The 27,930-nt window shown below is 53.0% G+C and overlaps 1 protein-coding gene across 3 annotated transcripts in view; it reads right to left on the reverse strand.

Moving 5' to 3' along the window:
* LOC101026823 (maestro heat-like repeat family member 5) overlaps positions 1-27,930 on the reverse strand; it is a 71,586-nt gene that overhangs the window by 32,596 nt on the left and 11,060 nt on the right. For 2 of the 3 annotated variants that reach the window (XM_031669784.1, XM_031669786.1), the window contains exons 3-18: positions 27,366-27,511; positions 26,836-26,964; positions 22,771-22,930; positions 21,200-21,252; positions 13,159-13,266; positions 12,733-12,849; positions 12,031-12,150; positions 11,443-11,589; positions 10,626-10,748; positions 10,405-10,484; positions 9,023-9,158; positions 7,167-7,262; positions 5,817-5,921; positions 4,361-4,496; positions 3,907-4,073; positions 267-416 (exon numbers count right to left, since the gene is read on the reverse strand). In XM_031669784.1, coding sequence (XP_031525644.1) covers positions 267-416; positions 3,907-4,073; positions 4,361-4,496; positions 5,817-5,921; positions 7,167-7,262; positions 9,023-9,158; positions 10,405-10,484; positions 10,626-10,748; positions 11,443-11,589; positions 12,031-12,150; positions 12,733-12,849; positions 13,159-13,266; positions 21,200-21,252; positions 22,771-22,930; positions 26,836-26,964; positions 27,366-27,511 — 1,973 coding nt within the window. The remainder of the gene's footprint in view (positions 1-266; positions 417-3,906; positions 4,074-4,360; positions 4,497-5,816; positions 5,922-7,166; positions 7,263-9,022; positions 9,159-10,404; positions 10,485-10,625; positions 10,749-11,442; positions 11,590-12,030; positions 12,151-12,732; positions 12,850-13,158; positions 13,267-21,199; positions 21,253-22,770; positions 22,931-26,835; positions 26,965-27,365; positions 27,512-27,930) is intronic. The other variant, XM_031669785.1, reaches the window with a different exon arrangement.

Raw genomic sequence — 27,930 nt, forward strand, 5'->3', positions numbered from 1 at the left:
GCTGGTCTGTGCCATTCCCTTCCTTTCCCACCATTCCCATATTACGGCACACAGCAACTGCTCAGACCCCGCAGTCACCACCCAGGACCCAGGGGACTTGCTTGGGCCATTCATTCATTTGCTCATTCAAAACCATCAGACTAGTTGCTTCCCAGGGTGGGATCTGTGACTCCCCCATCAGGCTCAAGGACCTGAGCCCTGGATGCTGACTGCTGGGCCCTCCCTCCACCCCCTGGCCCTTCCTGGCCCAGCCCCAGCGCCCTCACGATCTTCAGCTTGGCCCCGTGCTCCTGGACGGCTATGAGCAGCATCTCGGAGGCCGCCTGCACACGGAAGGGGCTGGTGGAGCCCAGGCTGTCGATGGTCGTCCAGATGAGGTCATTCAACTCTGCCAGTGTGAGCTGCTGCATGATCTCCTGTACAGCAGGGATGGAGAGAGGCCATCACCTTGGGCCACCTGGGCCTGGGCACCTGCCTCCCCACTTCAGCTTTTACCCCTTCTCCTTTGTCCCAGGATCTCCCAAGTCTCTGAACATATCTGGCCTCCTAAGCCCCACTCCTCCACGTTCCAAGTACCTGCCAGCGATTTGCAGTCTAGACTTGCACACGTCCACATCTGTCAGAGCCAACCATGGCCCAGGCTCTTTTCCACACTCATACTCCGTGCTTATCCCAGGACCAGGTGGCCAGGCTTCCCCTCTCCCCTCGTCTGCTGTCCTCTGCCCACAGGGCTTCCTCATCTGCCAGCCTCAGCCCCGTGGGGTGCCCCCTGCCAGGCTCCAGTCCTCCTTATGAGCATTTATCAAAGAGAAAGTGAACTTCCGGGCTGTGAAGGAGCTTCAAGTTCACCTGGGCCAACCCTCAGGCCCAGAAGGGTGTGTGGGCTGCCCTCAGCCTTGGAGCAGGTCAGGGTGGGTGCAGCCGGGACCTGGCTCCCGTCCCAGGACAGGCAGCGCTGTCCCAGGACCCTGACACCCTCTCCATCTCCTCCCAGGAGTGGCTCTAAAGGTCCAGGAAGGTGAGTCTCACCTCCGCAAGTAGCCATGAGCTCAGGGGTAAGGAAGGGGCTCTCAAGAAATGCAAGATGGTGGGTGTGACCCCTGCCTCATAGCCTCAGACTACAGCCTCCCGGAGGGGGGACCGGGCCTCAGTCACTGCTGCAAAGGTAGAATTTTCTGGAAAGACTTCAGGCATCGTGCCACTATCTATACACAGCTATTTATATTTCAATTTAAGTAAAATTAAAAATTCAGTTCTGCAGTAGCACTAGCCACATTTCAAGTGCTCCATGGCTCCCTGTGGCCAGTGGCTACCTTGGGTAGCACAGAGATAGAACACACCTCTCCTCCCAGAGGGTTCTCTGCACAGTGGGACACACAGCATTGAACCAAAGGAAGTTAGAAGCTGAAGGAGGGATGGGAGAGCAGCCTGACAGAAAATTAGGGTGTTTGCAAGGATGTCAGGATGGCAAAACTCTTCTTTGCATGTTAGGATATTTGTTGGAGTGCCTGCAATCTGTTAGGACACTTCTAAGTATATTAGAACATCAAGTTAAGTGTTAAATAATGGATGTTAGAATATTTATTAGAATCTTTTAATTCTAAAATTTTGATACAGTGTTTGTGAGAATGTTAGAGTATTAACACAATGGTTAGAACGTTAAAATTATTTTAGTGGAAGATTTGTGGTAAGAACTTTTTATAAGAATATTGTTATTATACATCGGGCTAGAATATTTGTTAGATGATTAAAATCATTTGCTATAATGTTAAACTTTTGGTTAAAGCTAGCATTTAGAATGTTTGTGAAGAAATTCAACTTGGAATGGTGGTTAGATTCTCAGAATACTACAGTCTCAGGATTGGTAAAGACTTTGGAGCCATCTTCCTTCAATCAGGGGCAGCAATAAATGTGAGATAAAGGTGGCAGTGATGGTAGAAGTGGTGGTGGTGGTGATAATGATGGTGGTGCAGGGTCATAGTAATGCAGATGGTGATGGTGGTTGTAGTCATGGTGATGCGGTGGTGGTGGCAATGGTGGTTATGGTGATGGTGATGGTGGTGATAATGGTGGTGGACAGATCAAGGATGGTGGATGGTGGTGGATGGACAGTGGACCATGGATGGTGGACAGCAGCAGGGGATGGCCGTGGTGGATGGAAGGATGGATGGACAGGTGGTGGAGGAATGGTGGATGGATGGACGGTCAGGCGACGCCGCTGGTGACGATGACGACTGCGGAGGTGGTGATGGTGAACCGCGGTGATGACGGAGATGGTCAGGCGGATGCCGCTGGCGGATGACACGACTGTGATGGGGTGGATGGCACGCGGCGGCGGCGGAGACGCATTGCATGATGTTGCCAGGCTGCATGGAGGCTGGCTGGTGGTGATGATCAGGAGGTGGCGGGGATGAATGGCAGGATGACGGAGATGGTCAGGCGGATGTTGCTGGTGATGATGATGATCAGGAGGTGGTGATGGTAGTAATGGTGGTGGTGGAGATGGTTGCATGATGTTGGTGATGGACGATCAGGAGGGATGGTAGCCCGCGGTGATGATGGAGATGGCCAGGGCGGATGCTGTTGGTGATGATTGTGAGGTGGTGGATGGAATGGATGGAGGATGGAAGGGATAAAGAAAGGGTGGATGGATGGATTGTGGAGGTGGAATGGTGGATGGATGGACTGCATGCATGCCGGGTTGGCGGTGACGATCAGGAGGTGGCGGATGGAACCATGGCGGATGATGGAGATGGCCAGGCTGATGCTGGGTTGGTGGTGACGATGACTGTGGAGGTGCAGGATGGCAGCAATGGTGATGATGGAGACGTGACAGGCGGGATGCTGCTGGTGGTGACGATGACTGTGGAGTGGTGATGAACAAGCAGGTGGTGGAGGAAGGATGCCACAGGTGATGATGATCAGGAGGTGGTGGATGAAGTAATGGTGGTGGTGGTGGAGATGGTTGTGGATGGTGGATGGTGGATAATGGACTGAATGGTGGAAGAATGGATTGTGGAGGTGGATGGAATGGAGGAAGGGATGGTGGATGGTGGATGGAAGGGATGGTAGTGGATGGATGGTGGATGGAAGGAAGGATAATAATGGACCATGGATGGTGGTGATAATGCTGGTGGTGATGATGACAGTGGAAGGGGGTGGTGATAAAGATATTATGTATCCAAGACCAAATGAGGAGTTAGGGACAAACTTGAGACCAAAACCCAGGCCCAAAGTGTCTGTTCCTCAGCTGGAACCTTTTCAGCCCTGTGGTTCTATGATGGTTCTATGATTAGCAGACCCTCCCATCCTCTCTCTTCTCCTGCTCCTGTCTGTCTGGGGAGAGCCAGAGCTGGACACCCATGGTCTGTGTGCAGGGACCACATGGGGTGAAGCAGCTGTCCCTTCAGTGAAACTCTTCTTTCCCGGCCCTGCCTCTGCTGTCAGGGCAGGTTCTGTAGGGTAAACTGCAGCCAAGTGAGGTATTTCCCTTCTGGACACAGACGGTGAGTTGGCCCTAGGGCTTTAGGTTTTCCACACTAAACTTCTAACTGGCCTCAGCACACCAATGGCTTGCAACAGTTGCTGAGAGCACGGGTTCTGGAGTAGCTGGGGCTGGATCAGATTCCAGTGGGGCACTGACCAGCCCTGTGCCACCATTTCTTCATCATTTGGTTCAGTTCAGTTTATAAAACTTGAGGAAGGGATGTAGTAATGTCTGTGAAGCCCCTGGCATAGGTAATAAGTAGGCATCTAATGTGTGCTGGCCCCCCAAACCTTCCTGGCTCCACCTCAACAACGTGGGAGAGAGCAAGCGAGCACATTTACCCCCCACTCCCCACTCCCCAGATATGTGGTGTGCTCTGGTCATGCCCCTGCCCTGCCCTCCACTCTAAGGGCTTTGACCTTGATGACTTGGGAGCTGCCAAGCTGGAAGATGCGGTTCTTCACCATCTCCTGGGGGCCCAGGGGAGTGACCTTCTGGTCTCTGCTGCTCCAGAGTGGGGCTCCGTCTGAGTGGGCCTGGGAGAGCTCCGTAGAGGCCTGTGATTCTGCCTGCAAAGCTTCTCCTGCTGGCCAGGGACAGGGTGGGGTGAAGGCAGGGTGAAGGTGGGCTTGGGGTCTAGTCTGGGACAGGGCAGGGTTAGGGTAGGGTCATTTGTAATCAGGGTCAGGCTTGTGCCCAGTTTGGGGACTGGGATCAGAGTGGTGGGGGTCAGGGTGAGGCCATTACAGGGTTATGGTTCAGATCAGGGTTGGGTTTGGGGGCAAATTTGGGGCAAGGTTGAGGTCAGGGGTGAGGGTGTGGGTCTGCCAGAGGTTGCAGTTGGGGTGGAAGTTGGTGCACCACAGAACTCACCTTTGTGGCACATCAAGAGCTGGTAGAGATGGCTCGCCCCTTCCAGGCTGCAGCGCTGGATGGCCCTGTCTGGGTCCTGGCACAGCATCCCCAGTATGCCCACCAGTTGCCCAATCCTTTTGAAGTTCTCCTTTGGCTGTGTTGAGAGTATGGGAATCACTGATGGCAGAACCTCCCTGCAGAGCCCTGCCACACACTCACACAGCACGGCCTACATCAGAGGTGACCCCTCTAATGGTGTGGCAGGGCCAGGACTTGGGGCTAGGCAAAACATTCAGTAATCAAGAGAAGTAATATTTTAATGCAATATTTAGAAAAATCAGAATAAATGCAAAAAACTCTGTGATGAGCAAAATCTCAAAACTGTAAGTAAAGTCAGGATCTGACCCTGCTTTTGCATGTCACCTCGGCTGTCCTACTCTCATCCTGGTCCTGGTTTAATAAAACTTTATTTACAAAAGCAGGTGGTCAGCCCATGGGCCATAGCTTGCCAAATTGAGTTTTAAAAAATCACATGAAAATATGAATCATCTTGATTACAGAGTTTTTTGTTTCTGACGTAAATTTTGTGTGCAAGGTGAGTACCTTGCTTGCCTTACCCTGGTCCAGTCCTGTGATGTTGAAATGAATTTTGAGTAAATTAAAGCCACTTTAATTGTCCTCCTCCTCCTAGGGGTGCAGCGTCTTTCCCTTGACAGAACAGTCCCCCTCCCTCCAGCATTTCTGCCCCCTGCCCTCATTAGACCAGGCAGCCACCAGGCATTAGAGCAAGGAACGAATTTCCCCATCCCCCTGAGTCTGCTTAGGGAGTTAACACGGGTTTGGGCTCATACTCGTGGAAGTGCACTCTCTGACCATGTGCTGATGCAACCCAAGGGCAGATGAGCCATGTCATGATGGGGGCTGCACTGGCGGAGGGGTGGTGGGGTGGCCACTCCACACAGCAAGGAACCCCTAATCAGGTGCAGGGTCGTACAATTTACCAGCCTTCTCACACCTGCATCCCATCAGAGCCCCACCATATCCCTCTAGGGAGGGGTCATTTCCATTCACTTTACAGGTGAGAAGCTGGGGCTCGTTGAGGAGAAACACCTGTACAAGGCCTTAGGTGCATAGACAAGTGCCTAGCTCCAGGGTCAGGGGTCAGGGGTCAGGGTGACCTGCCTTCAGATCCCAGCTGTGAGGCCTCGGGCAGGTCCTGCCCCTCCCTGCCTGTTCCCTCACTTGCAAGGAGGGAGATGACCTGGGCCGCCTGTCACTACGGAGCCCGGCCGTGCTGTGGGGTACTCAGGGATCCATTCTGTCCTGAAGGCAGGAGTACAGGGGGCCTTGAACCCTACGAACCCTGGCAGGATCTGGGAGGAGGGCGGCTCTGGCTGGGCCCCTGCCATCCAGGGTAGGAGGCCCAGCCGTAAAAGCCGGCTTGGAGCATGGGACTGGTGAACCGAATACTCACGTCCAAGTTGCCTTTGTGATTCAGGAATTTGAGGAGGATCATGCAGCTGTGCACAGCCCGCTGCCGCTCATGCGCCTTCTCCGACGCTAGCCAGATGTACAGGTGCTGCGGGGTGGGCAGGGTCAGGGAGAGGGTGCTGCGGAGCCCTTGGCCCAGGCCCCGGCCACCACCCGCCCAGACCCCGCCCACTCGGCCAGGCCCCCGCCCACCACTGGACCAGACCCCCCGCCCACTCGGTCCAGGCCCCGCCCACCCCGGCTCTGCCCCCTCCCTAAGGCGCCATCTCTCCTTGGCCAGGCTCTGCCTGCTGCGCTTACAAAGGCATCTGAAGACAGGTACGTTAAATAGTTTTTAAGCCGAATCTGAGCTCTTTATTAAGGTGATGTATGATTAGATGTATAATTCGTGACTCTGAAGTAGGCTGAGGGTACATGGTATTTGGAGATTTCGTGACCCAGTGGTGTCCCAGAAACACATCTGTGACTTCCCCAAGACGCGCTGGGCTCCTCTGCACTGCTTACCTTTGCCCTGCGTGCCCTCTGACTGCTGGGCCCCTCCCTTCCCTTCTCTGCCCGTAGCTGTCTTAGTCCTCAGCCAGGGCTGCGAGAAGTCCCGTTGGACTTGACCTCTGAGGCAGAGCCAGCCTCCCCTCCCTGGGCCTCCGCCTGCCCCAGGACTGTCATTGCCTGCTCTGGTCTCCCTCCTGACAAGGTGAGGGAGGGCAGGTGGGAGTGGGGGCAGCGGGTTTGGGAGACCCTTCAGGGAACACTGCAGGGGAAGTTCCCTAGGAGGGAGGGCAGAACCCTCATCAGCCCTCTTTCTTTCTTTTTTTTTTTTGAGGCAGACTTTCTCTCTTTTGCCCAGGCTGGAGTGAAGTGGTGAAATCTTGGCTCACTGCAACCTCCGTTCCCCAGGTTCAAGCAATTCTACTGCCTCAGCCTCCCGAGTAGCTGGGATTATAGGCCCCCACCACCATGCCCGGCTAATTTTTTTTTTTTTTTTTGTATTTTTAGTAGAGTCGGGGTTTCGCCATGTTGCCCAGGCTGGTCTCGAATTCCTGACCTCAAGTGGTCCACCCGCCTTGGCCTCCCAAAGTGCTGGGATTACGGGTGTGAGCCACCGCGCCTGGCCCATCAGCCCTCTTTCTACCAGGCCACCTGCTGTCTCTCCCTCCCCAGTGCCCCAAATCACTGTGATGCCTAAGTGGGGGTGGCCTTCACCCCTTCTGGTTCCTGTACCACTCAAAGCCCCCAGGTCCCGCCCTGCCTCCTCTGGGATGCCCTCCTTTGGGGTCTGGCCATAGGCTGAGGACCCCTTGGCCCCAGCCGACTGGCCTCCCCGCAGCCTCACCGACAGCAGGAAATGCAGCTCGTCGGTGGTGGGGTTCTGCATGATGAGGCTTTGCAGCATGAGGTCCAGTGCCTCCATGGTCCTGCTGTACAAGCTCTGTGTAGAGACGGGGGTGGTCAGGTAGTGCCACAACCAGGTGGACACAGGGCCTGAGGAGTGCCCACTTCCTGCACGTGCTGGGCTGCTCACCACTGGGGCTCACCACCATGCCTGCGAGGGGGCTGCCATGACCCCCATGTGGCAGCTGTGGGGACTAGGTGGGGAGGCCTTTGGTGATCACCCAAGGGCACAGGTGTCTTAGTGGCCCAGGCAAGTTCATTCCTAGCAGGGCTAGCTTCACAGGAGGGTACCCTTAGTGGTCCCAAGGTCCCAGGCTGAAAAGGGCCCTGTGCTGGGTGAATGCGCTGGAGGTTCTTAGGTTTGAAGCAGGGGCTGGCATCTTCATTTTGCCCAGGCCTTGCCAATGACACAGTGGGCTGAGTCCCGGGTCTTACATGCCGTGTTTCCAATCTTTACTGCTTTGCTTGCTAGGCATGTTCAGGAAGTGCGAGGACCAGAGAAATGCCCCCAGCTACCCTCCCCTCCAGGGCCCACCAGGAGCAGAGCCCTGGGGCTCTGGTCACTCACTCACTAGGTACCCTGGGGAGACTTGGTTTGCCTCTCTGAGCTTACTTTCCTCACCTGAGAATGGCATGAAGCCAGCCCCACCTGCCAGAGTGGAGGTAGGCAGGGGATTGGAGTCAACAGGAACCTCAGTTCAGTACTTCCAGCTCCCAGTGCTGGACCCCCAGACACCATGTGGCACTCCCTGGATGAGCCAGCCTCAGTGTCACTGTGTCATCATGTAACAGGGTCACTCTGAACTGCGGTGGGATTGGGGTGTGGCCAGTTGGGGGCTGTGTTGCTCTGGGCCCAGGACACCCTCGTTCTCTCACACCCCATCCTAGTGTGTGTCTGTCTAGTTCCAGCCTGGACTCAGCCTCGGGGGGCAGGTCGGGGTTCAAACCCTGCCTTTCCCACCAGACAGCCTCATTTCTCTGAGCATTTCTTTACTCTGGGGCCGCTGCTGGGAAGGTGATATAACTGGTCTAGGGCCTGGCACCTAGCAGGGGCTCAGTTAACACTGGCTTTGGCTACAGGCCGAGGACTGCAGACACTCAAGAAGTCAGGTGCAGTGACTGTGCCCAGGAGCCACACGTGTACCCGGTGGTGGCCATGAGCAATGGCAGGCATCTCTTTGTAGGGGCGGCTTTTACTGAACAGAACCCAGGAAGGGGTGGGCACTGGCCAAGTGCTGAGAGCAATCCTGGAGTTCCTTCCTCCAGCCTCCTGGGGTGGCAGGGTGGGCTGGGCACGGCACCACCTCTGAGTAGCTATGTGGTGAGACTAAGCCCACCCTGCAGGGAAGGTGACTCATTCCAGGTGTTGCAGGGACCGCTACAAGGTTGGGGAACTCCTCCCTTCCTCTCCACTTCCCTTGGGCTGCTGGGGAGCTTGGCGAAAACTCAGACCTGACCCTGCCACATAGCATGGTGGCCAAGGCCTGCAGGGCTGGGCAACACAGGCTTGCCAGTTTCTTTCCGCTGGCTCTCAGGGCCGGCAGGGAGGGAGGGGGGCCACACGCGCCACTCTTTACAGGGTGCTCCTCCGCGCCACTGCTCACCCGGTGTTTCAGTTTAGTTGCCAAGTGTTAAGTACCATCGCCCTGTTAGTATCACCCCCATTTTACAGGTGGGCAAACACACCGCGGCATATAGCATGCAGCAAACCTGCAGGTGCTCAGAGCAGTGAAGAACTGCCCCGGGTCCCCAGCCCTGGTGCATCCAGCCTGCCCACTCCCGAGCCATGGGCCACACCTGGATGTTGGGAGGCTCCAGAAAGAGGCAGGTGTGCTTCTCCAGGGCATCCAGCAGCGGCAGGGTGAACACGCTGCGGAAGCAGGTGGACAGGAGCTGAGATTTCCTTTCCAAATCTATAGGAGGCCTCAGCTTGCTGTTGGGAAGACAGAGGGCCATTAGCATGGAGCTGGGACCTGGGGAGGTTGCTGAGTGGCATCTGCCTTCATCCCTGCAGACTCCTGGCCTTTTGCTGTTCATAGAGACTCTTGTGCACACATTTGCCTCCCTGGCCCACCTGCCTCTGCAGGGCCTTAAGCTGGGGCATCCTGGCCAGGTGATGTCCTGGTCCATCTCTCTTCTCAGTCCCTGACTTTAAATGCCATCCTGATGCTGTCTGAGGAGCATCTCCATCTTGACACATTCCCCCAGGGTGGCTGCGCCCGCAGCCTGCCCCGTCACAGTGGAATGCAGTGCCGTCCTCCTTGTTGCTTGGACCAAACTTCAGCACATTCTCCATTCTTTTCCCTCCCTTGAAAGCTGCGTGCAGCCCTCCAGCAGCTCCTGACAGCTCTACCATCACAATTTGACATTTAAAGACTTCTTACTTTTAATCAGGCCACTGTTACTTTTCTCCTGGATTGTTCTAGGGGGTCCTGACTGGTCCCCCATTTTCTCTGGGGAGCTCCATCTACTCCCCACACTGGATCCAGACATTCCTTCTCAAATGTGACTCCCCCAAGGCCCCACCTCGCTCAGGCAAGAGCCAGTGCCCTGCAGTAGCCTGGATGACCTTCCCCGTGGCTCCCGGGGCCCTCATGCATTCCAGCCCTGCCACCCTGGCCCACTGGGGGTCCTCCAGCAACCCTGCTGTACACCAGCCTCAAGGCCTTTGCACCCGCTTTCCCTTCAGCCAGGCACTGCAGCGCTACTCTCACCCTTTTAGGTCTTTGCCCAAAAGTCCCCTTTTAGGGCGTCTATCCCAGCCTCAGGCTGTATTCTGGAGCCTAGAAGAGCATGGGGCTGGTGCTGGGCGCCCAGTCCACCAATATTCGGTTAATCAATTCTCCTTGCAGAGTTTCCTGTAGCCCTCAACCCGTGAGGATCTTACCTCCCCTCCAGCTCGCTCCCCCAGCTCCATCTGCTTTCAGTCAGCAGCGTCAGTGTCGCTGAGGTGTGTGGTTTATTCATGGTCTGTCCCCACCCCCCAAGTGTCAGTTCTTAGAGAACAGGGATGTTCCCTGCTGACCCACAGCTGGGTCCTCAGACCCCAGAATGGTGCCTGGCACACAGAATGATGCTCCATTTCTGACCTCTCCACCTCGCTGCCTGCCAGCTCCAAACGCGAGTGGAGAGGCTGCTGCATGGCGCTGAGGAAGCCCTGTGTGAGGCGGGGGGCCTACCAGAGGCTGGACGCGATGTGCATGGTCTGCTGGCGACTCCGCGTGTACAGAGTGTCCTGGGGCTCCTTCTCCATCAAAACCTGCAAGTCGCAGGTGGCACCAAGCCACTCAGGCTTGGTCTGTCTCACTTCCAAGTGAAACCACCTAGAAACCCACCCCACCCCTTCTGCAAGGGGTAAACTGAGAGAGGCTGCCCGCCTCGCCCAGGGCCTGGAACGCACCATCAGACACTCGAGGAGCTCGGAGGTCTGGGAGAACTCGTAGCTGTGGGCGCCCTCATTCCGGCTCACCGCACCCATCAGCATCAGGGTGGCCGTGAGGAAGCTCTGCTTCAGGGTCTCATCCTGGAATGGGGGACAGGGTCAGGGCCCGGGACGTGGGAGCGTGCAGTGGGAGCAGGAGCGTGAGGCTGTGATCCGAGGGGCCACAGAGACCACCCACTGGGGCCTCATCTGGGGGGCTTCGTAAGGGGTGGGGCTGCATGGTTTTTTTTAAAACTGTAAATTGACAATGTTTAAACACTGGGAGAGTGCCTGTAAGTCTCTTGAGATGTGGCAACCCCATGCCCCAGGGCCACAGCAGCGGCGACCCGGGGCAGCGATGTGGCTACTTTGGGGTGGGGGCAGCCCTGGCGGGGCCTCTCACAGTGACCTGGGTTGGAGGCCCCTGGTGTGGGGTGTGGAGTCAGGGGCTTGTCATCAAGGCATGATGGACGTCAGCCTGGCCTCTCCACACCCATGTCCCTCACCCCCAAAGTGAAAACCCAGGGTTTGCTTTAAGAGCAGAAGTGAGGGTAGAGGCACCGTGAAGCCCAGAGAAGTTTCGGTGGGACGGACAGACGAAACCATGGGGCCACCAGGAAGCTCGGCCTGGTTCCTCATGATTCCAGGGTGGGGTGGCGGTGGGCTCCAAGGCCCTGGGAGGTCCTGGAATTCTCTGCTCTCAGAGGCCGGCAGGGCGGCTGGGCTGGGATCCAGGACTCGGTCTTGGTGGGGACGGGTAGGTGTTGGGATCTTGCCGGGGCATCCAGGGGCGTACCCATGAGCTGTAGTGGAAGTAGAAGACCATCCTGGACACGATGTTGTCCACCCACGGGAGGATGTGGGCCCGGGCTTTGGCCGCCATCTGGCCGTATGCCAGGAGGATGGTGCTGCTGGCCCATTTCCAGCGCAGGTCCTCCGAGTTCTGGCCGAGGGGTGGCAGGTAGGTGAGGAGTGTCAGCACCCCGCCCTACCCTCCTCCGGAGAGCTGTGGAGGTGGTCGCCCAGCTCTAGCAGGGTCCTGAGGGCAGGCGTCTGTCCTGAGGGGCGGTGGGCCTCCATGGCCCTCAGTTGGAAAATAGGGGGACTGGGACTGGCTCTTTGGGGGATGGCTCGGGCCTTGTTAGGGCCACAGTTTGGGCGGGATGTTAGGGTGGGGTGTGCGGGGCGCTCGGCTCTGCTGGAGCTGGCTGGAGTCTAGGCCCCTTGCCTTCCCCTCCTTGTGGGGGCCCCTCCCACGCCCACCTCCTCCCCTCCTGCTGAACGGGGCAGTGTCCTGGGAGTTCCCAGAGGCTGGCCTTCATGGAGGGTGGGGGTCCTGCCGTCCCAGCCCCTTGCTGATCTCTGGGGACCCCTGAGCCAGTACCTTCGGGGAGGAGCTGTGGAGGCTCCATCTGATGGGCCTGCTCCGGCCAAACTGGTCCAGGACAGCCCAGACGTCATCCAGGTGGCGGGTGGCCGCCAGCCCCAAGGTCAGAGCCATGCCCTGTAAGTCGGGGTCAGGGTCACTCATCAGGGGACCCCAAAGTCCAGGAACAGACCCGGCTCCTCCCCTAGCAGGAGTGAAAACTGAGGGGGAATGGGACCCCCAGAGGGGGTTGGGGCTCATCCAGGGCCCCAGGGCAGCCAGCACCCACCCCACTCTGTCAGGACCTGTGACCGAGCCCATGCCAGGGGACACATGGCTTATGGGGTCTGGTAGGGGGAGTGAGGGGCGCGGGGGGCAGAGGTGGATCCCTGGAGGCCCATTATCCCTCACTGCCGGCTATGAGCAGGCTGTGCCGGAGTGGGAATGAGGAGATGTGTTTACGATGGAGGAGGAGGGCTACGCTGCGGCTGAGATCACGACTGTAACTGGGGTCAGGGGTTAGCCTGTGATCAGCATCAAGGCTCAGCCATAGACCAAGGTCAGAACTTAGTTTGTGACCAGGGTCAGGGGTTGGAGTGAGAACAGGGAGAAGGCTCAAGCTGTGATCAGGATTAGGGCGTGGTGTGAGACCAGCCATCAGGCTTAGCCTGTGGTCAGGGTCAGGCGGTGGTGGGGGCAGGGTGGGGCCTGGGTCCTTACCTCCCTCTGCTTGGGCCACTGGTGGGATGTTTCCAGGAGGGCTTGCAGGTGTCTCCTGACTGTGGCACTGTTTTTTTCAGCTTGAAGGATTAGCCCGTAGTAGGTGAACAGGAAGGCCTGTGGGAAGGGCAGCATCTTATCCGGTGCTTGACCCCCCGATGGCCTGCCACCTCCTCTGAGCAGCTGCCCTTGACCACGCTCGCTTGGCCTCCCCGGGCCCCTGCAGCCACTGCGACACCAGCTGTGGACTGTCCAAGCCTCTGCCTGTGGCTGCAGCAGGTGCAGCTCAAGTCCTGCTGTCCAGGCCCCACCCCTGCCTCAAGTCCACCAACTTCTTGCTAGGGCCCTGGGTGTCCTATGGATAGAGCCCCTGGGGCTGTGTAGGGGGCAGGCAGGGGCTGCTCCTGGAGGCAGGGTGGGGCTCACCTTCTCAGGGGACTGCTCCTGTTGGGTCCGGCTGGGCGTGGTGAGTGTCCACAGCAGCTCCTTGGACCACACATCCATGCTCAGGAACGGGACTGACTTGATGGCCATCTGTCAGCAGAGGGGCATGGGGGCTGGAGCCGTCTCTCTCTCTACCTGAGAGCAGGGCCTGGGATTCTAGCTGCCCCTGCCCACCCTGGCCACCCTGAACCCTGAATCCATCACCCCCTTTTCCCTCCCCTCTTTTGAGTCCCCAGCGCTAGCTCTCTTCTTTGTTCTACAACTCTGAGGGACAGGGAACTCATTCCTGAAGATTCTTTCTGCAGAGGGGTTCAAGGTGAGGCTGGAAAACCAGGAGACTGGGGAATGGAGTCCTGACTGTGTCCCGGGCACCACCCAGGAGTCTCTGACAGAGCAGATGACTAGTGAGAGCCAGCGGAAGGTGGCCCCTCTGCGGTGGGTGCCGGGAGGGCAGGGCCTCGTCTGGTAATTCACAGCTGCAGCAGCACCCTGTGTGGTACCCGGCACACAGCAGATAGGCCATTAATTTTATAAATCAATGAAGGAGAAATCAGATCAATGAATGAACTGTCCCTTCAAAATACAAGGTCCTGAAAGTTCCGTTCCTACCATCACGTGATTTTATAATGATGACTACAATATTTCTCAATTTCAAGTGTTCCCAGATTCTGTGATTCAACATTTCCAAGATTTTTGATCCAAAGATTCTTTGGGGTTGGATGATAACCTCCAAAATTATGATCCCAAACCCAAAAACCTTAAAAGCCAAAATTTGATAAATGTGAAGGCAAACATTTTAAAAAGCTAGTTCAGCAACATTACTATAAATTAAGTTGGAAGATGAGGCAAAATTTTGTTTTGATCTTTGTTGCCGCCTATTGCCAAGGGTTAACATCAGGGATCAACGACCTGCACTTTATAAATCAATAAGAAGATGACAAACAAGACATTGTAAAATGATGAAGGGATACATAAATGATGAAGACACTGTAAACTCAACCTCGTTAAGACTTCAGGAATGAAAACTAATGTAACGTTTTGACTAAGACTGGCAAACAGTCAAACACTGACTATCAGCAAGGAAGTGTCCTTTGGTGGGAGGGTGGTTGGATCTGCATTTTTGGAAGGTTTTTTCAATCTCAATTAAAAGGCAATGTCAATATCAAATTTTAAAATATGGACAATTTCCCTAAGCAACCCCATTTCTAGAAGTTTATCCTGAAGGAATACTAAGTATGTGATGCCGTGAGCACGAGGGGACATCTGGTGGGGCAGAAGACGTAGGCAGGACCGTTTGCATCCTCCTTGGGGTTGATCCCTTGGTTCCTGGAATGGAAATGCTCCCCCACTTATGGCAGAAGCTGGATGAGCTTGTCTGCCCAGGGTAGACCTCCTCCTGGCCATCTGTAAAGCACTAGGGTGCAGTAGGACCTGCGGGGCTCTCTCACCCTCAAGACAGGGGTCGGCAGAATCTCTATGAAACCTCAGCCCCCTGGGAAGTCCTGAGGTCGTCCCCCAGAAGGTCCCCTCCCCCAGACCTTTACTGTCTTTGTTCACTGTTGCATGTAACAACGCCACAGTTCCTTGTCTAAAATTCAAATCCCCAAGCTCAGAAAATTAAACATTTTTCCCCCTTGGCTTTGCAGCAACCTCACTGGACAGCAGACACTGAGCCACACTGACGTGATGCAATTTGTGGGACCTGGTGTGACTATTTGCTTCTGTAGCAGGGATCCTAATCTATTTCATTCTGCATCTGCCCAGACCCTGTTAAGGATGTTCTTGGAATATGCAGCGTGTATATCGTATTACTTTTTAAAAAATCTAAAATATTCTGAATTTTGAAGCCCATCTCTTCCCCAAATTTTTAATTTTTAAAGTTTCAAGTATTTAAAAAATTGAGATATTTTAACTCACAATGAAGTGCACAGATCTTTCCTGTAGAGTTCATGAATCCAGCCCACGTAATTCACATCCTTTCAGGATATAGAGCATTTGCCACCACCCCAAAAAGCTCTGTCATGCCCCTTCCTGGTTAAGCTCTATCACTACAAAACTGTTCTGATTTCCCTGCGGATTAGTTTGGACTTTTCTAGAATTGCATGTAATTGGAAGCGTGCAGTCTGTGATCTTCTGTGTCTGGAACTTTTTCACTCATGTTTTTGAGATTCATCCATGTCGTTGCATGTACCGCAAGTTCATTCCTCTTTTTCTATTTTAACTTTTATTATTTCATTTTCTTTGTTTGGTTCAGGTTTAACTTGATCCTTCCCTAGTTTCCTGAGATGGACACTGAGATGATTGACTTTAGATCTTTTGGGAGAGTGTGCAGAATTCTGCCTGTCTGGTTGTTTCCAGCTTGAGGCTAGAATGAATAAGGCTGCTATGGCCATTTTTGTAGAAGTAATTTTGCGTATGGATGTTTTCACATCCCTTGAGTAAAATACCGAAAAGTGGGATTGCTGAGTCATCTGTTAACTTCAAAAGAAAATGTCAGTTTTTCCAAAGAGGTTGCGCCATTTTCCCATCCCGTCCTCAATGTTCTGCTTGCTCCACGTCCTTGCCAGTGTCTGTTGTGGTCCTTTCTTCACCTGCATCCCCTCGGCGCAGACGCGGAGGCGGCGCCTTGTGGTTTTAACTGAGTCTTCCCTGAGGACTAACGTTGCTGATGGTTTTTTCACTTCCTTATTGGTCATTGAGATGTCTTTCTTCCTGTAGTGTGTTGTGGCCTTTTCGCTCATTTAAACAATTGACCTCTTTGTCTTTTGCTTACTGAGTTATAGAAGTTCTTTCTTTCTTCTGGATACAGTCTCTTTTCCGATACACAGATTGTGAATAGTTTCTCCATGTCTGTGGCTTGCCTTTTCATTTTATTAGTGATATCAGTTGATGAAACGTTTTAATTTTGATGAAATCTAACATCATTTTTTTTCTCTTTATGATGATTACTTTCTGAGCCCTAAGAAACATCTAGCTACCCTAAGGCTGGCAAGATTTTCTCCCGTTTTCTTTTAGACACTTTTGAGTTTTACCTTTTACATTTTAGGCCTTGGCTCCATCTCTAATTAATATTTGTGAATGGTTTGAACTAGGCACTAAAGTTCACTTTTTTGCTGACATATATGAAATTGCTTCCGAACTATTTTTTCAAGACTTTCCCCTTTGAACTGCTTTGACACATTTTTTTTTTTAAAATAAAAAAACCTGTTTACATATGGTTTGATATTGGATTTTCTATTCTGTTCAATTGATTTATTTGTTTAACCTATGCCGATGCCTCATTTCTTGTTTGCTGTAGCCCTGTAGTAAGTCTTGAAATCAAGTAGCAGATTTCTTGCAATTTTATTCTTTTTCATAATTGTTTTGGCTATTCTAGGTTCTTTAAAATTTCTTTATAAAAATGTATTCTATAGCTTATATTTAATACTACAACACAATTTTCTGAGACTGATTGGCATTGCATTCAATCTACAAATCAATTTTGGGAGAATTGACATCTTACTATTATTGAATAATTTTGTCCACAAACACCATATGTCTCCATTTCTTAAGGGTTGTTTTAATTTCTTTTTGCAATGCTTTGTAACAATATTGCATAGATTTTGTTGCATTTATCTTTGAGTCTTTCATATCTTTAATGCTGTTGAAAATGTCATTTTTTAGAAAAATTTTATTTTCTAATTGTTTGTCACCAATATATAGAAGTTCAATTGATTTTTGTATATTGATCTTGTATCCTGAGATCTTGCTAAATCCAAGTATTAGTAATTATTAGTTCTAGTATTTTAAACATGATTCTGTAAGATTTTCTAGGTATATAGTCACATTGTCTACAAAAGAGATAGTTTTACTTTTTCAATTGCAATCTCTATGTCTTTTTTCCCTTCTCCTTTTTCTTACCTTATTGCATTGGCTAGCAACTTCAGTGTAATGTCGAGTGGAAGTGGAGAGAAAGGACACCTTTGCTTTATTCCTGATCTTAGTGGAAAAGTATTCTGTCTTTGATCATTAAGTGTGTTAACTGTAGCTTTAGATGTCCATTGTCACATTGAGGTAGTTTCCCTCTACTCCTAGTTTGTTGAGAGCTTTTATCATGAACAGATATTGAATTCTGTCAGATGCTTTTTCCACATCATTTTTTATAAATATGATTGAACTTTTTCTACTTTATTCTTTACTGTGTTGAATTGCACTTGTTGCTTTTCAAATGTTAAATTGGCCTTGTGTCCCTGGGATAAACCCTCTTGATCATGGTATATTATCCTTTTATTCAATTTGTTAATATTTTGTTAAGATTTTTGAGTCTATTTTCAGGCAGACATGGTGGCTCTCGCCTGTAATCCCAGCACTTTGGGAGGCTGAGGCGGGCAGATCATGAGGTCAAGAGATTGAGATCATCCTGGCCAACATAGTGAAACCCCGTTTCTACTAAAAAAAAAATACAAAAATTAGCTGGGCGTGGTGGTGTGTGCCTGTAGTCCTAGCTACTTGGGAGGGTGAGGCAGGGGAATTGCTTAAACCCAGGAGGCGGAGGTTGCAGTGAGCTGAGATTGTGCCACTGCAGCCTGGCATGTGCCTCCAGCAACAGAGCGAGACTGTCTCAAAAAAAAAAAAAAAAAGATTTGAGTCTATTTTCATAAAATATATTGGTCTTTAGTTTTCTTTCTTTTTTTGTAATGTATTTGGGTTGTGTAGCTCTCATAAAATGATTTAGGAAGTTATTCCTTCCTCCTCTATTTTCTTGAAAAAAATTGTGTAGAATTAGTACTATTTCTTTTCTAACTTTTTGATAGAATTCACAGATAGAAGTGTCTGGGCTTGAAGTTTTCTTAGTGAGAATGTTTTAAATTATGATTTCAATTTCTTTAATAGATATAGGACTATTCATTTTTGGTTTCTTCTCATTTCAACTTGGTAACGTGTTTTTTAGAGAATTTGTCTATTCAATCTAAATTATCTAATTTATCGAATATTTCATTATAATTTTTAAAGTCTGAAGGGTTTGTCGTGTTGTTCCTTATTCCTTTCTGAACTTGGTATTTTGTGTTTTCTCTCTTTTTGATCAGTCTAGTGAGGGGTTTATCAATTTATTTATTTATTTATCGTTTTTTAAATAGAGATTGGTCTTGCTCTGTTGCCCAGGCTGGAGTGCAGTGGTTTGATCCTAGCTCACTGCAGCCTTGAACTCCTGGGCTCAAGCGACCCTTCTGCCTTTAGCCTCATGAGTAGCTGGACTACAGGTGTAAGCTACTATGCCTGGATAATTTTTAGAAGTTTTTTTTTTTTTTTTAAATCTCATATTCAACCTCAATATAAGTTTTTTAGAGACAGGGTCTTACTATGTTGTTCAGGTTGGTCTTGAGCTCCTGGCCTCAAGCAGTCCATCTGCCTCAGCCTCCAGAGTAGGTGGCATTACAGGCGTAAGCCATGGCATCTGGCTCAATGTATTGATCTTTTTGTTCCAGCCATTCTCTGCTGTTTGTCTCTTTTTGTTTCTTTGATTTCTGCTCTAGCTTTTGTTATTCCTTCCTTCTACTTACTCTGAGTTTATTATCTGCTCATTTTTTGGCTAGCTTCTTAAAATGGAGGCTTAGATAATTGATTTTATACCTTTCTTCTTTTCTAATATAGGCATTAAAATATAAATTTCTTTCTAAGTATTGCTTTTTATCACATCCCACTGATTTTCATATGTTGTGTTTCATTATCATTCGGTTCAAAATAGTTTCTAACTTTCTTTATGATTTCTTCTTTGACTGATGGGTTATTTAGAAATGTGTTGTTTAATTTCCAAGGATTTGAAGTTTCTCCAGATATATTTCATATTGAACTCTAATTTGTATTTTGGTCAGAGAATGTACTCTGATTACAGCCGTTTTAAATTTGTTGGAACTTGATATATGGCTCGGCATATGGTCTATTGTGGTGATTTTTTAAAAAAAATTTAATATTTTTAATTTTTGTAGGTATATAGTACATATATAAATTTATGGGGTATATGGGATATTTTACTACAGGTATGCAATGTGCAATAATCACATCAGGGTAAATGAGGTATCCATCACCTCAAGCGTTTATCCTTTGTGTTACAAACAATCCAATTGTACTCTTTTATTTTATTTTATTATTTTTTTTTAAGATGGGGTCTCACTCTGTTGCCCAGGCTAGAGTGCAATGGCACGATCTTGGCTCATTGCAACCTCCACCTCCTGGGTCAAGCCGTTCTCTGCCTCAGCTTCTTGAGTAGCTGGGACTACAAGTGCATGTCACCATGCCTGGCTAATTTTTGTATTTTTTAGTAGAGACGGGGTTTCCTCATGTTGGACAGGCTGGCCTTGAACTGCTGACCTCAGGTGATCCACCGGCCTCAGTCTCCCAAAGTGCTGGGATTACAGGCATGAGCCACTGTGCTCGGCCCTCTTTTAGTTACTTTATTTTAAGGTGGAGTCTCCCTCTATTGCCCAGGCTGGAGTGCAGTGGTACAATCTTGACTCACTGTAACCTCTGCTTCCCGGTTTCAAGTGATTCTCCCACATCAGCCTCCCAAGTAGCTGGGATTACAGGCGTGTCCCAGAACCCTGGACTAGTTTTTGTATTTTTAGTAGAGATGGGGTTTCGCCGTATTGGCCAGGCTGGTCTCGAACTCCTGACCTCAAGGGATCTGCTCATCTCGGCCTCCCAAAGTGCTGGGATTACAGGGGTGAGCCACCACACCCAGCCTCTTTCAGTTATTTTAAAATCTACAATTAAATAATGGACTATAGTCACGCTTTTGTGCTAGTAAATAGTAGATCTTATTCATTCTTCCTATTTTTTGTACCCATTAACCATCCCCACTTCCCCCCACATCCTCTGGCGAATATTTTGTTTGCACTTTATTAGATGAATTTGGTTAATGTATTGTTCAAGTTTTCTCTATCCTCGGTGATTTTTTGTCTTCTTGTTCTATTAATTGCTTGTGTTGCTGCTGGTGCTACTTCTACTGGATACCGCTCCATTCCAAGTATTCTCCTGCCGCCACCGCTGCTGCTCCTGTCACTACCACTACAACTCTTACCATAGAACAATGATGACATTAGCGAGGGCTTCCTGTGTCACTGGCACGGTGCCCGACACTTTACACGGATTACCTCGTATACTCGTCATACCCACCATTTGAGTGAAGTGCTTGGATTCCCATTTGACAGATGAGGAAACTAAGGTACTGAGAGGTGAAGTGGGTCCCCCCAGGTCACAGACTGGTGATTGGTTGAATATGGACTTGGATCCAGGGGGCGGGAGTCTCGTGTCCCTTCCCTCAGCCATGTCAGACCCTCACTCACGCGGGTGTGTGTTCAGGGATGGGCCTGCACGGACTCTGTTTCTTGGCTGGGGCTCCCTCCGTCCACCCCAACCTGCTTCCTTCCTTCCAGGTCCGCAGCTCTGGCCCAGAGTGTTGGGTATGTGCTCTGAGCCAGGCATGTGGAGACCGAGGTTTGAATCCTGATGCCTCAGTGACTGGCCCAGTGACTGTGGTCCCCTCCCCAATCCCAGTGCCGCAGTGACTGGCCCAGTGACTGTGGTCCCCTCCCCAATCCCAGTGCCGCAGTGACTGGCCCAGTGACTGTGGTCCCCTCCCCAATCCCAGTGCCACAGTTACCGGCCCTGTGACTGTGGTCCCCTCCCTTTTCCAGACTTGTGTGCTCATCTGCAGAGTAGAGGTCCTCCCTCCCTACCTCCCTGCTCCCTCTTGTTCCCCCATCTTCCTGCCTCCCCTTCCATCCCCATTTCTTGCCTTCCCTTCCTTCTTTTTCCCCTCCCTCTCATTCCTCCCTCCTTCCTCCCCAACATGCCCTCCTTCCTCCCATCTTCCCTGTCTCCCTACTATCTTCTCTTCCTCCCTTCCCTCCCTTTCTCTCTCCCTTTGCCTTCCCTTCCTCCTCCCTCCTTCCACCTACCCTTCCTCCCAGGCACCTGTCCTGCTGCCTCTCCCTTGTTGCCCCCACAGAAGGCCTGGTGACTGGGAGCTGGGCTGCCTCCTTACCTGAATCAGTTGCTCTTCCCAGCAGGCCTTGTCTTCCTGGCTGAAGAGCTCCTCTGTGGGAGGAGGGATGGGTCATAGGACCCTGTCTAACAACCGTCTCCTCCCGCTTTTAGCGCTGGCCCGGGCTGATGCTGCTGGCCTCTGCCCACCCTAGCTCTATGGGGAGTGGGAGCTGGAGGGACATGAGCCAGGCTTGGCTCTGGGTTCAGAGAGCTGGGGTGGGCTTGCAGCCCTGCTGCCCTTACTGTGTGTCCTCAGGCGGGCTGGGCTCCCTCTCCGGGCCTCAGGCTCACTCATGGTGAATGGAGAGGCACTACCAAGCATGGCCCCTCAAGAGTGGGAAAATAAGTCTTTGGGAGGGAGGCATTGTGAGAGTGTCGAGCTTTTCAGGAACTTTGGAACTTACCCCAGAGGGAGAGGCTGCTTTGGGGAGGGATCTGGTGGCCTCAGCAGTACCCCCAGGGTGCAGAGGGACCTCTACCCAGCCTGCTAATCCTGGCGTGGGGGGTGTAAGGCCAAGCCAAGCAGGGTCCTGCTTCACCCCAGGTCTTAGGGTCCAAACACTCCTGCTGGGCCTGGGCCTCCCTGCAGGTCACAGGCCCTGTCACACCCCAACCCCACCCCTCACTGTGGCTGCTGACCAACTCTTCCTGAAGGCCCTTGGCAGAGGGAGCGTCCCTCCTCACCCTCCTACGCATCCATCTAGATGTGGCCTATACTGGCTGCCTCCTCCAGGAAGCCCTCCTTGATGGCCCCAGGGCAGTTGGTCCCTCTCCTCTCTGGGCTCTCCCAGCTGCCCTCAAGGCAGCCCTGCATCTCCCAGTGGGAAGTGCAGCAGCATATGGTTGTGAATGAATGAGTGAATGAATGAAGGCTGGCCCTTGCCTCTGTGTGGCTGGGAGCCTGGCATTAGGTAGGTGCTTAATCAGTGTTCGCTATTTTGTGTCAGCAACTCCCTGAACATCCTTCCTCTGGGGTCCTCAGAGGCCACACTGTCTGGGCCGGCCCTTCCCACAGCTTGGTGGCAGCAGCTGTGGTGGACGCAAGGCCCAGACACTGCAGGCTATGACAGGCTGGGAGTGGCTCTGGCCGGCCATGCCGCCTCTCTGAGCTCCATCTCTTCATCTGCCCGGGGAGGAGGGCCCACCTGCCTTTTGTGATCAAGGGAGGAGACAGATGCAGCAGCTGGTGGTGGAGTTGCTTGGCTATGTGCCAGCCTCACATCTGTCCTGGGCCACCTCCCGGGACCTCCTCTATCATCCTGGCTCCGCCCAGGTCCAGCTGTTGCAATGCTGACAGCAGGAGTGGGTGAGCCATCAGAGGGGCTGACACGGCTGGGCCTAGTGTTGCTCTTTCCAGGGAGGTCTTGAGCATGGCCTTGGCCCTCTGAGGGGTGGTGGGCAATGGGGGTCCTCGGGGCAGCAGCCTGTTGCTGCCAGGCACTAAGTTACCTCATGGTGCACAAGTGACCTTTAGCCCCTGTGCCCTGCCCATGTGGGGTCTCAAAGCCACCTCTTGAATCACTCTCCATGACCCACCCCACCCTGTCTGCAACCTCGCGCCCGGCATACCACTGGAGGACAGGACGCCCATCACATAGAGGAGGCTGCGGTGTGGGAAGACGCCCGTCAGGAGCTCCGTCTCCAGATGCTGTGCCACCGCCCGCCACGAGTGCCTGCAGATGGCCACCAGCACGTTGCTGGCTGCGTCCTGGTATATGTCTTCCAGCTCCTGGGGTGGGGTGGGAGCAGGCAGGGTGGGAGGTAGAGTAAGAGCGGCTTGTTCTGAGACCTCGCTTCTTCACATGCCAGGGCTGGTTTGAGGGGGCAGGACAGCTGCCACAGTCCATGTTTCTTTTCTTTTTCTTTTTCTTTTTTTTGAGACGGAGTCTTGCTCCGTTGCCCAGGCTGGAGTGCAGTGGCCGGATCTCGGCTCACTACAAGTTCCGCCTCCCAGGTTTACGCCATTCTCCTGCCTCAGCCTCCCGAGTAGCTGGGACTACAGGCGCCTGCCACCACGCCCGGCTAGTTTTTTTGTATTTTTTTAGTAGAGACGGGGTTTCACAGTGTTAGCCAGGATGGTCTCGATCTCCTGACCTCGTGATCTCCCCGTCTTGGCCTCCCAAAGTGCTGGGATTACAGGCTTGAGCCACCACGCCCGGCTACACAGCCCATGTTTCTTTTGGTAGAAAACTGAGGCTGAGGGAGCCTGAGGCCTTCCTGGTCTGCGTCCATTTCCAGAGCACCTCCTCCTCTTCCTCCCTGCCTCTGAGCCCTTGCTCACGCGGTGTGCCTGCCTGCGCCTCCACTCCCACCTAGAACCCGCTCCACGGCCTGGGTTCAGGGCGCTCATCCTGAAACCCCAGCCCACATCACCTCTCCTCCTGAGCTCCTGGTGGCTCAGGACGTCACATCCTTTAATTCTTTCACCATGAATTCAGAACCAGACGCTACGTTCCTGTCCAGGAGAGCCAGGGAGTCAGCTGCTCAAGGGCAGAACGATGCTGACTGGGTCCCTGGCCTCCCTGACCCGGGCCCAGCCCCCACTGTCCAGTAGAGGGGCATCTTCAGCAGGAAGGAACCACACGGGTCCCGGAGTCCGGCCCTGTGTGGTCATACCTGGGACCTTTCTCCCTTTACATCTTGCTGCAATTTTGACGTCTACTCTTTTCTCTGTCTTCATAGGAGCCATAAGGCAGCTTCTGTGGCTCTGAGGCAGGTGAACAGGAGGCCTGCCTGCACTTGGGGGCGTCTGAAAGTGGGGGTGTCTGAGCCCCGCCATGCAGCTTGAATCACCGCGTGAAATGGAGATATCATTTATAGATCATGGTAAGTATGGTTATGGGGGCTTCTTGTGAAGATGGTGATTGAATCTGATTTTGCTCGTTCTGAAAACCTACCTCAGTTAACACTACATTCAGGAGATTTTTTAAAAAGGGATAATAGTAAAACCACACTGTGGAAGCGGGAAGCAGGTAGGTGAGGGGACTGAAGACCATGTATAGGCTAGTGGAGCAGAGGCCAAGGCCAGCTCACCCACATGGCACCATCCCCCACTATTTGAAGTTGGGGGGTCTCTTGTCTCCCAACCTCTGGAACTGGAGTGGCAGTGGAGGGGGCTGAAACTAAAGGTGACATGGTTTTAGAAGTAGTTGAGTCCCTTGATGTACCTCCCACACTCTGCACACACGGGGGGAGCCGGCTCTCTCCCACCCCAGCAAGAGTCTGGGGTCTCAGTCTCTGGAGGGGGCAGATGAGTGTCTCCGTCCAGGGGTTGCCAGGCCCGTAAGCTCCAGGAATACTCACTTCCCAGGCCAGGCCTGGCATGACTGCCGTGGGATGGGACCCTGATCTCTAGGCAGGGCCCCTGGGTGAGCGTCTCCCTGGGAATCCTCAGAGCACAGAAGGGAAGACAGAGAGACACGTCTCCCTGGGAATCCTCAGAGCACAGAAGGGAAGACAGAGAGCTGAGCCTAGACAGAGACTAGGGCTCACCTAGTCACTCTACGGTGGAACCAAGGGCTCAAGTAGCCAGATGGAAAGGATACGTGACCTCAAAGCCTGGTGGCTAATTCTGGACCCAGAGCAAGTTCCACTCCTGTGGAATGAGCAGGGCAAAGACTCCACCAGCCCGAGCTCCGCAGCAGACAGCAGGTCGCATGTGAAGGATCACGGTTCAGAGTGACCCTGGATCCTCGACAGCCATGAAGGCCAGAGGACAATGGACAGCGGTTGCCAACCCACAGTCCAGTGTGAAATCGAATCCAGAGATTTCTGGAAATGCACAGGCTCAGAATCTTACTTCCCTAAAGCCCTTGCCCAAGAAGCCGCCTCCAAGAAGCCTAAGTCTGTGTCTGGTTTAAGAGTAAATCGGGAAAGGGGAGACAGGGTGTAGGGAACACAGTCCCCCCACCAGGGCAGGGCAACAGGAGTGTGGGGCCAGGCTAGTCCCTGCTGACCCCAAGCTCCATGCTGGGCTGGAAGATTGTCTGAGTTTGGCTGGTCCTGACCTAGGTGACAGTGCCTGATGCCCCTCTGTGCCCCAGGTGGTGGGTGGGACCCGCAGAAGTGTCCACTTACTCTGGGGGCTGGAGTGGGGCTGCGGTGTGTTCAGAAGCAGAAATGTAGACAGTCCTGGCCTCGTTCATGCCAGACTCCGTGCAGGGGCCCCTCCTCGTGAAGCCCCAGGAGGGTCTTGTCCACCCTCAGAGAGGCTGAGGCCAAACCACACCCCTGAGAGTGTCCCGAAGCCCTCGCCTCCCTGGGGACACTGCTCCCCAACCCCAGCTGCCTAGGATCGTTGATCTGTAAACTGCAGAGATGCCTGATAGACTTCGCAACGGTGAGTGTGACAAACACATGCTTAGGATTCCAAAAGAAAAAGAAATGAGGTGGAAAAAAGGACTAAGTGGACATGGCCCTTGCTCCCCATTTTTCTCTGTCTCACACCTAGGGTGGCCTCATTCACTTCTCTGGGGGAGCACAGGGGCGTGTCCCACCTGCCACCCACCAGCTGGGCTGTGACTGCAGGCCAGTCCCTAAGCCTCTCCATGGGTAAATGGGGCCACAAATCCCTGTGTGGAGGGTGCATTGGCCACGCTTGTAGGCCCTGCGCTGGCTGTTTGATGTCTGTTATTCCTAATAACCTCTTCTTGAGTTTGTTGAATCGTAGGGCCAGGTGAGCAGCCGGAGCTGCTTACATCTTTTGGGGAGCATGGAAATCCCATTACAGTGTCCCCGACCTGCCAGTGTCCCTGTAGCTCCTAGGGGACGTCTCTACTTCGTTACTTCCTGCCACCATGGCCCTGAAGGCATGTTCAGATGGTCCCTCATCTGCTTCCTGACCCTGTGTGGGACAGGCCTGTGTGGCCCTGTGGGGTGTGCTGTGCTGTGCCTCTCGCTTTGGGAGGAGCTTTGGGTATTAAAGAACTTTCAGTGGCCTTTGCCTCCTGCACGATCACATGAACTAAGACTCGGCACCACACGGAGGGTAAATGGTGTCTACTCCTGCTTCGTGGGGCACCCTGGTGTGTGTGTGTATTAAGGTGTCCCCTGGGGCCACTCTGGCCTAGTCAGTCTAAGCCACCTTGGAGTGGAGAATTGGCGGCCGGGGCCGGCTCTCAGACTGCAAGCTGCGGGTGGGGGGGGGGGGGGGGGGGGGGGGGGGGGGGGGGGGGGGTAGTCCAGGTCCAGACCCCCAAGTCTCCATCGAGCAGAACCCAGGAGGTAGAGGCCAAGGGTGGAGTTACAGCCTGCAGCCTGGGTTAGACTTGCAGCAGGCCTTCCAGAGGCTGGGCTGCAGGCAGCTGCCATGCAATGGTGAGGAAGGTGGTGCAGAGGGGAACCATAGCCTGCTGCAGGGAGAGACCTCCTTGGGGGAGAGGGCCCCCCCCACTTATGGGCCCCTTGGCCTTAGCAAACAATGCTCTCTTGAGCCTCACCTTCCTGACATGGGAAAGTGAGATGGAAAAGTGTGATTGTCCCACTGAAGGGCTGGGGGTGAGAACGCGAGTCACTGGATGGAAATGGCTTCACAAGGCTGGGCACGCCTAGCATCACTTGGGTCCCTGGGGCAGCCACTGGCATTCCCAGAACTCGTGGGGGGTTGGCCCACTTGCTGGGGGAGGGGAGGCCCACCGTGGCCTTGGTCATGTTCTCCAGGGCGAGCTGCATGAAGGTTTTCTCCCAGGTCTCCTCCAGGACGTCACTGGCCCTGATGACCATCTCCAGGGTCTGGAACAGCCGGAACTTGTGCCTGCTGGAGATCTGTGGATGGCAGAGCAACGGTGGCTTGGGGACAGAACAGGTCAGATCGTGTGGGAGATGTGGGCAGGGGCGTGGATGGGGAGGGGTGTGAGAGGAGCCATTTATCTCTGCCACTTCATGGTTCTATGACTCCCGGCAAATCCCTTGGCCTCCCTGTGCCTTAGTTTCTCCACCTGTGAGGGTCAGGATCACCACCTCATGAGCGCATTCCGAGGGTGGTCAATGCATGCGGGTCCAGTGTTTCTCCCTCCCCGCTCGGCCCATTTGACATGTGAGGAAACTGAGACTTGCCCCAAGTCATGTAGCTGCTCTAGGCAGGATCCAGGGTTTGAGCCCACCTTGGGGTCCCACCCTCCCACTCTGCCCCCTGTGCCTGCCCCAGTGGCCCAAGCTGTCCCCACCTCCGGGTTGTCTATGAAGTAGTTGTGGATGGTTTCCATCACCAGCTTGGGGGAGCCACGAGCCATGTTCTTGATCTTCTTGATGATGTACTTCAAGTGGAAGAGGTCGGCACTGTTCATGTCCTGCAGCATCTTGAGGCAGATGGCTAAGGTTGGCAAGAAGGCACGTGTGAGCAGGCTATGGGTAGCTCACACTGTGGCAGCCAGGCTGGGCGGGCAGGAGGTGGGTCTGGGGATGGAAGGAGTACTCTGAAAATGAGAACTGGGGAATGGATGCATAAGAAGTCCAGGACCTCCTGACTGTCCAAATGGACTTTCTGGGGTTCAACATAGGTAAGGAGCAGGAGTGCAGGTGCGTGATCATGTCCTCACTCACCATTCATATTCCCATCCGCCCATCATCCACTCATCCACCTGTCCATCCAGCCATCTGTCCATCCACCCACACGTTCCATCTGTCCATCCTTCCATCTACTAATCCACCTGCTCATCTATCTTTCCATTCATCTACCTGCCCATCCACCCAACATTCAGCTATTCATAAATTTATTCACCCACCCAACCA

The sequence above is a fragment of the Papio anubis genome, chromosome 8 (assembly GCF_008728515.1).
Source record: "Papio anubis isolate 15944 chromosome 8, Panubis1.0, whole genome shotgun sequence".
Taxonomy (NCBI): Eukaryota; Metazoa; Chordata; class Mammalia; order Primates; family Cercopithecidae; genus Papio; species Papio anubis.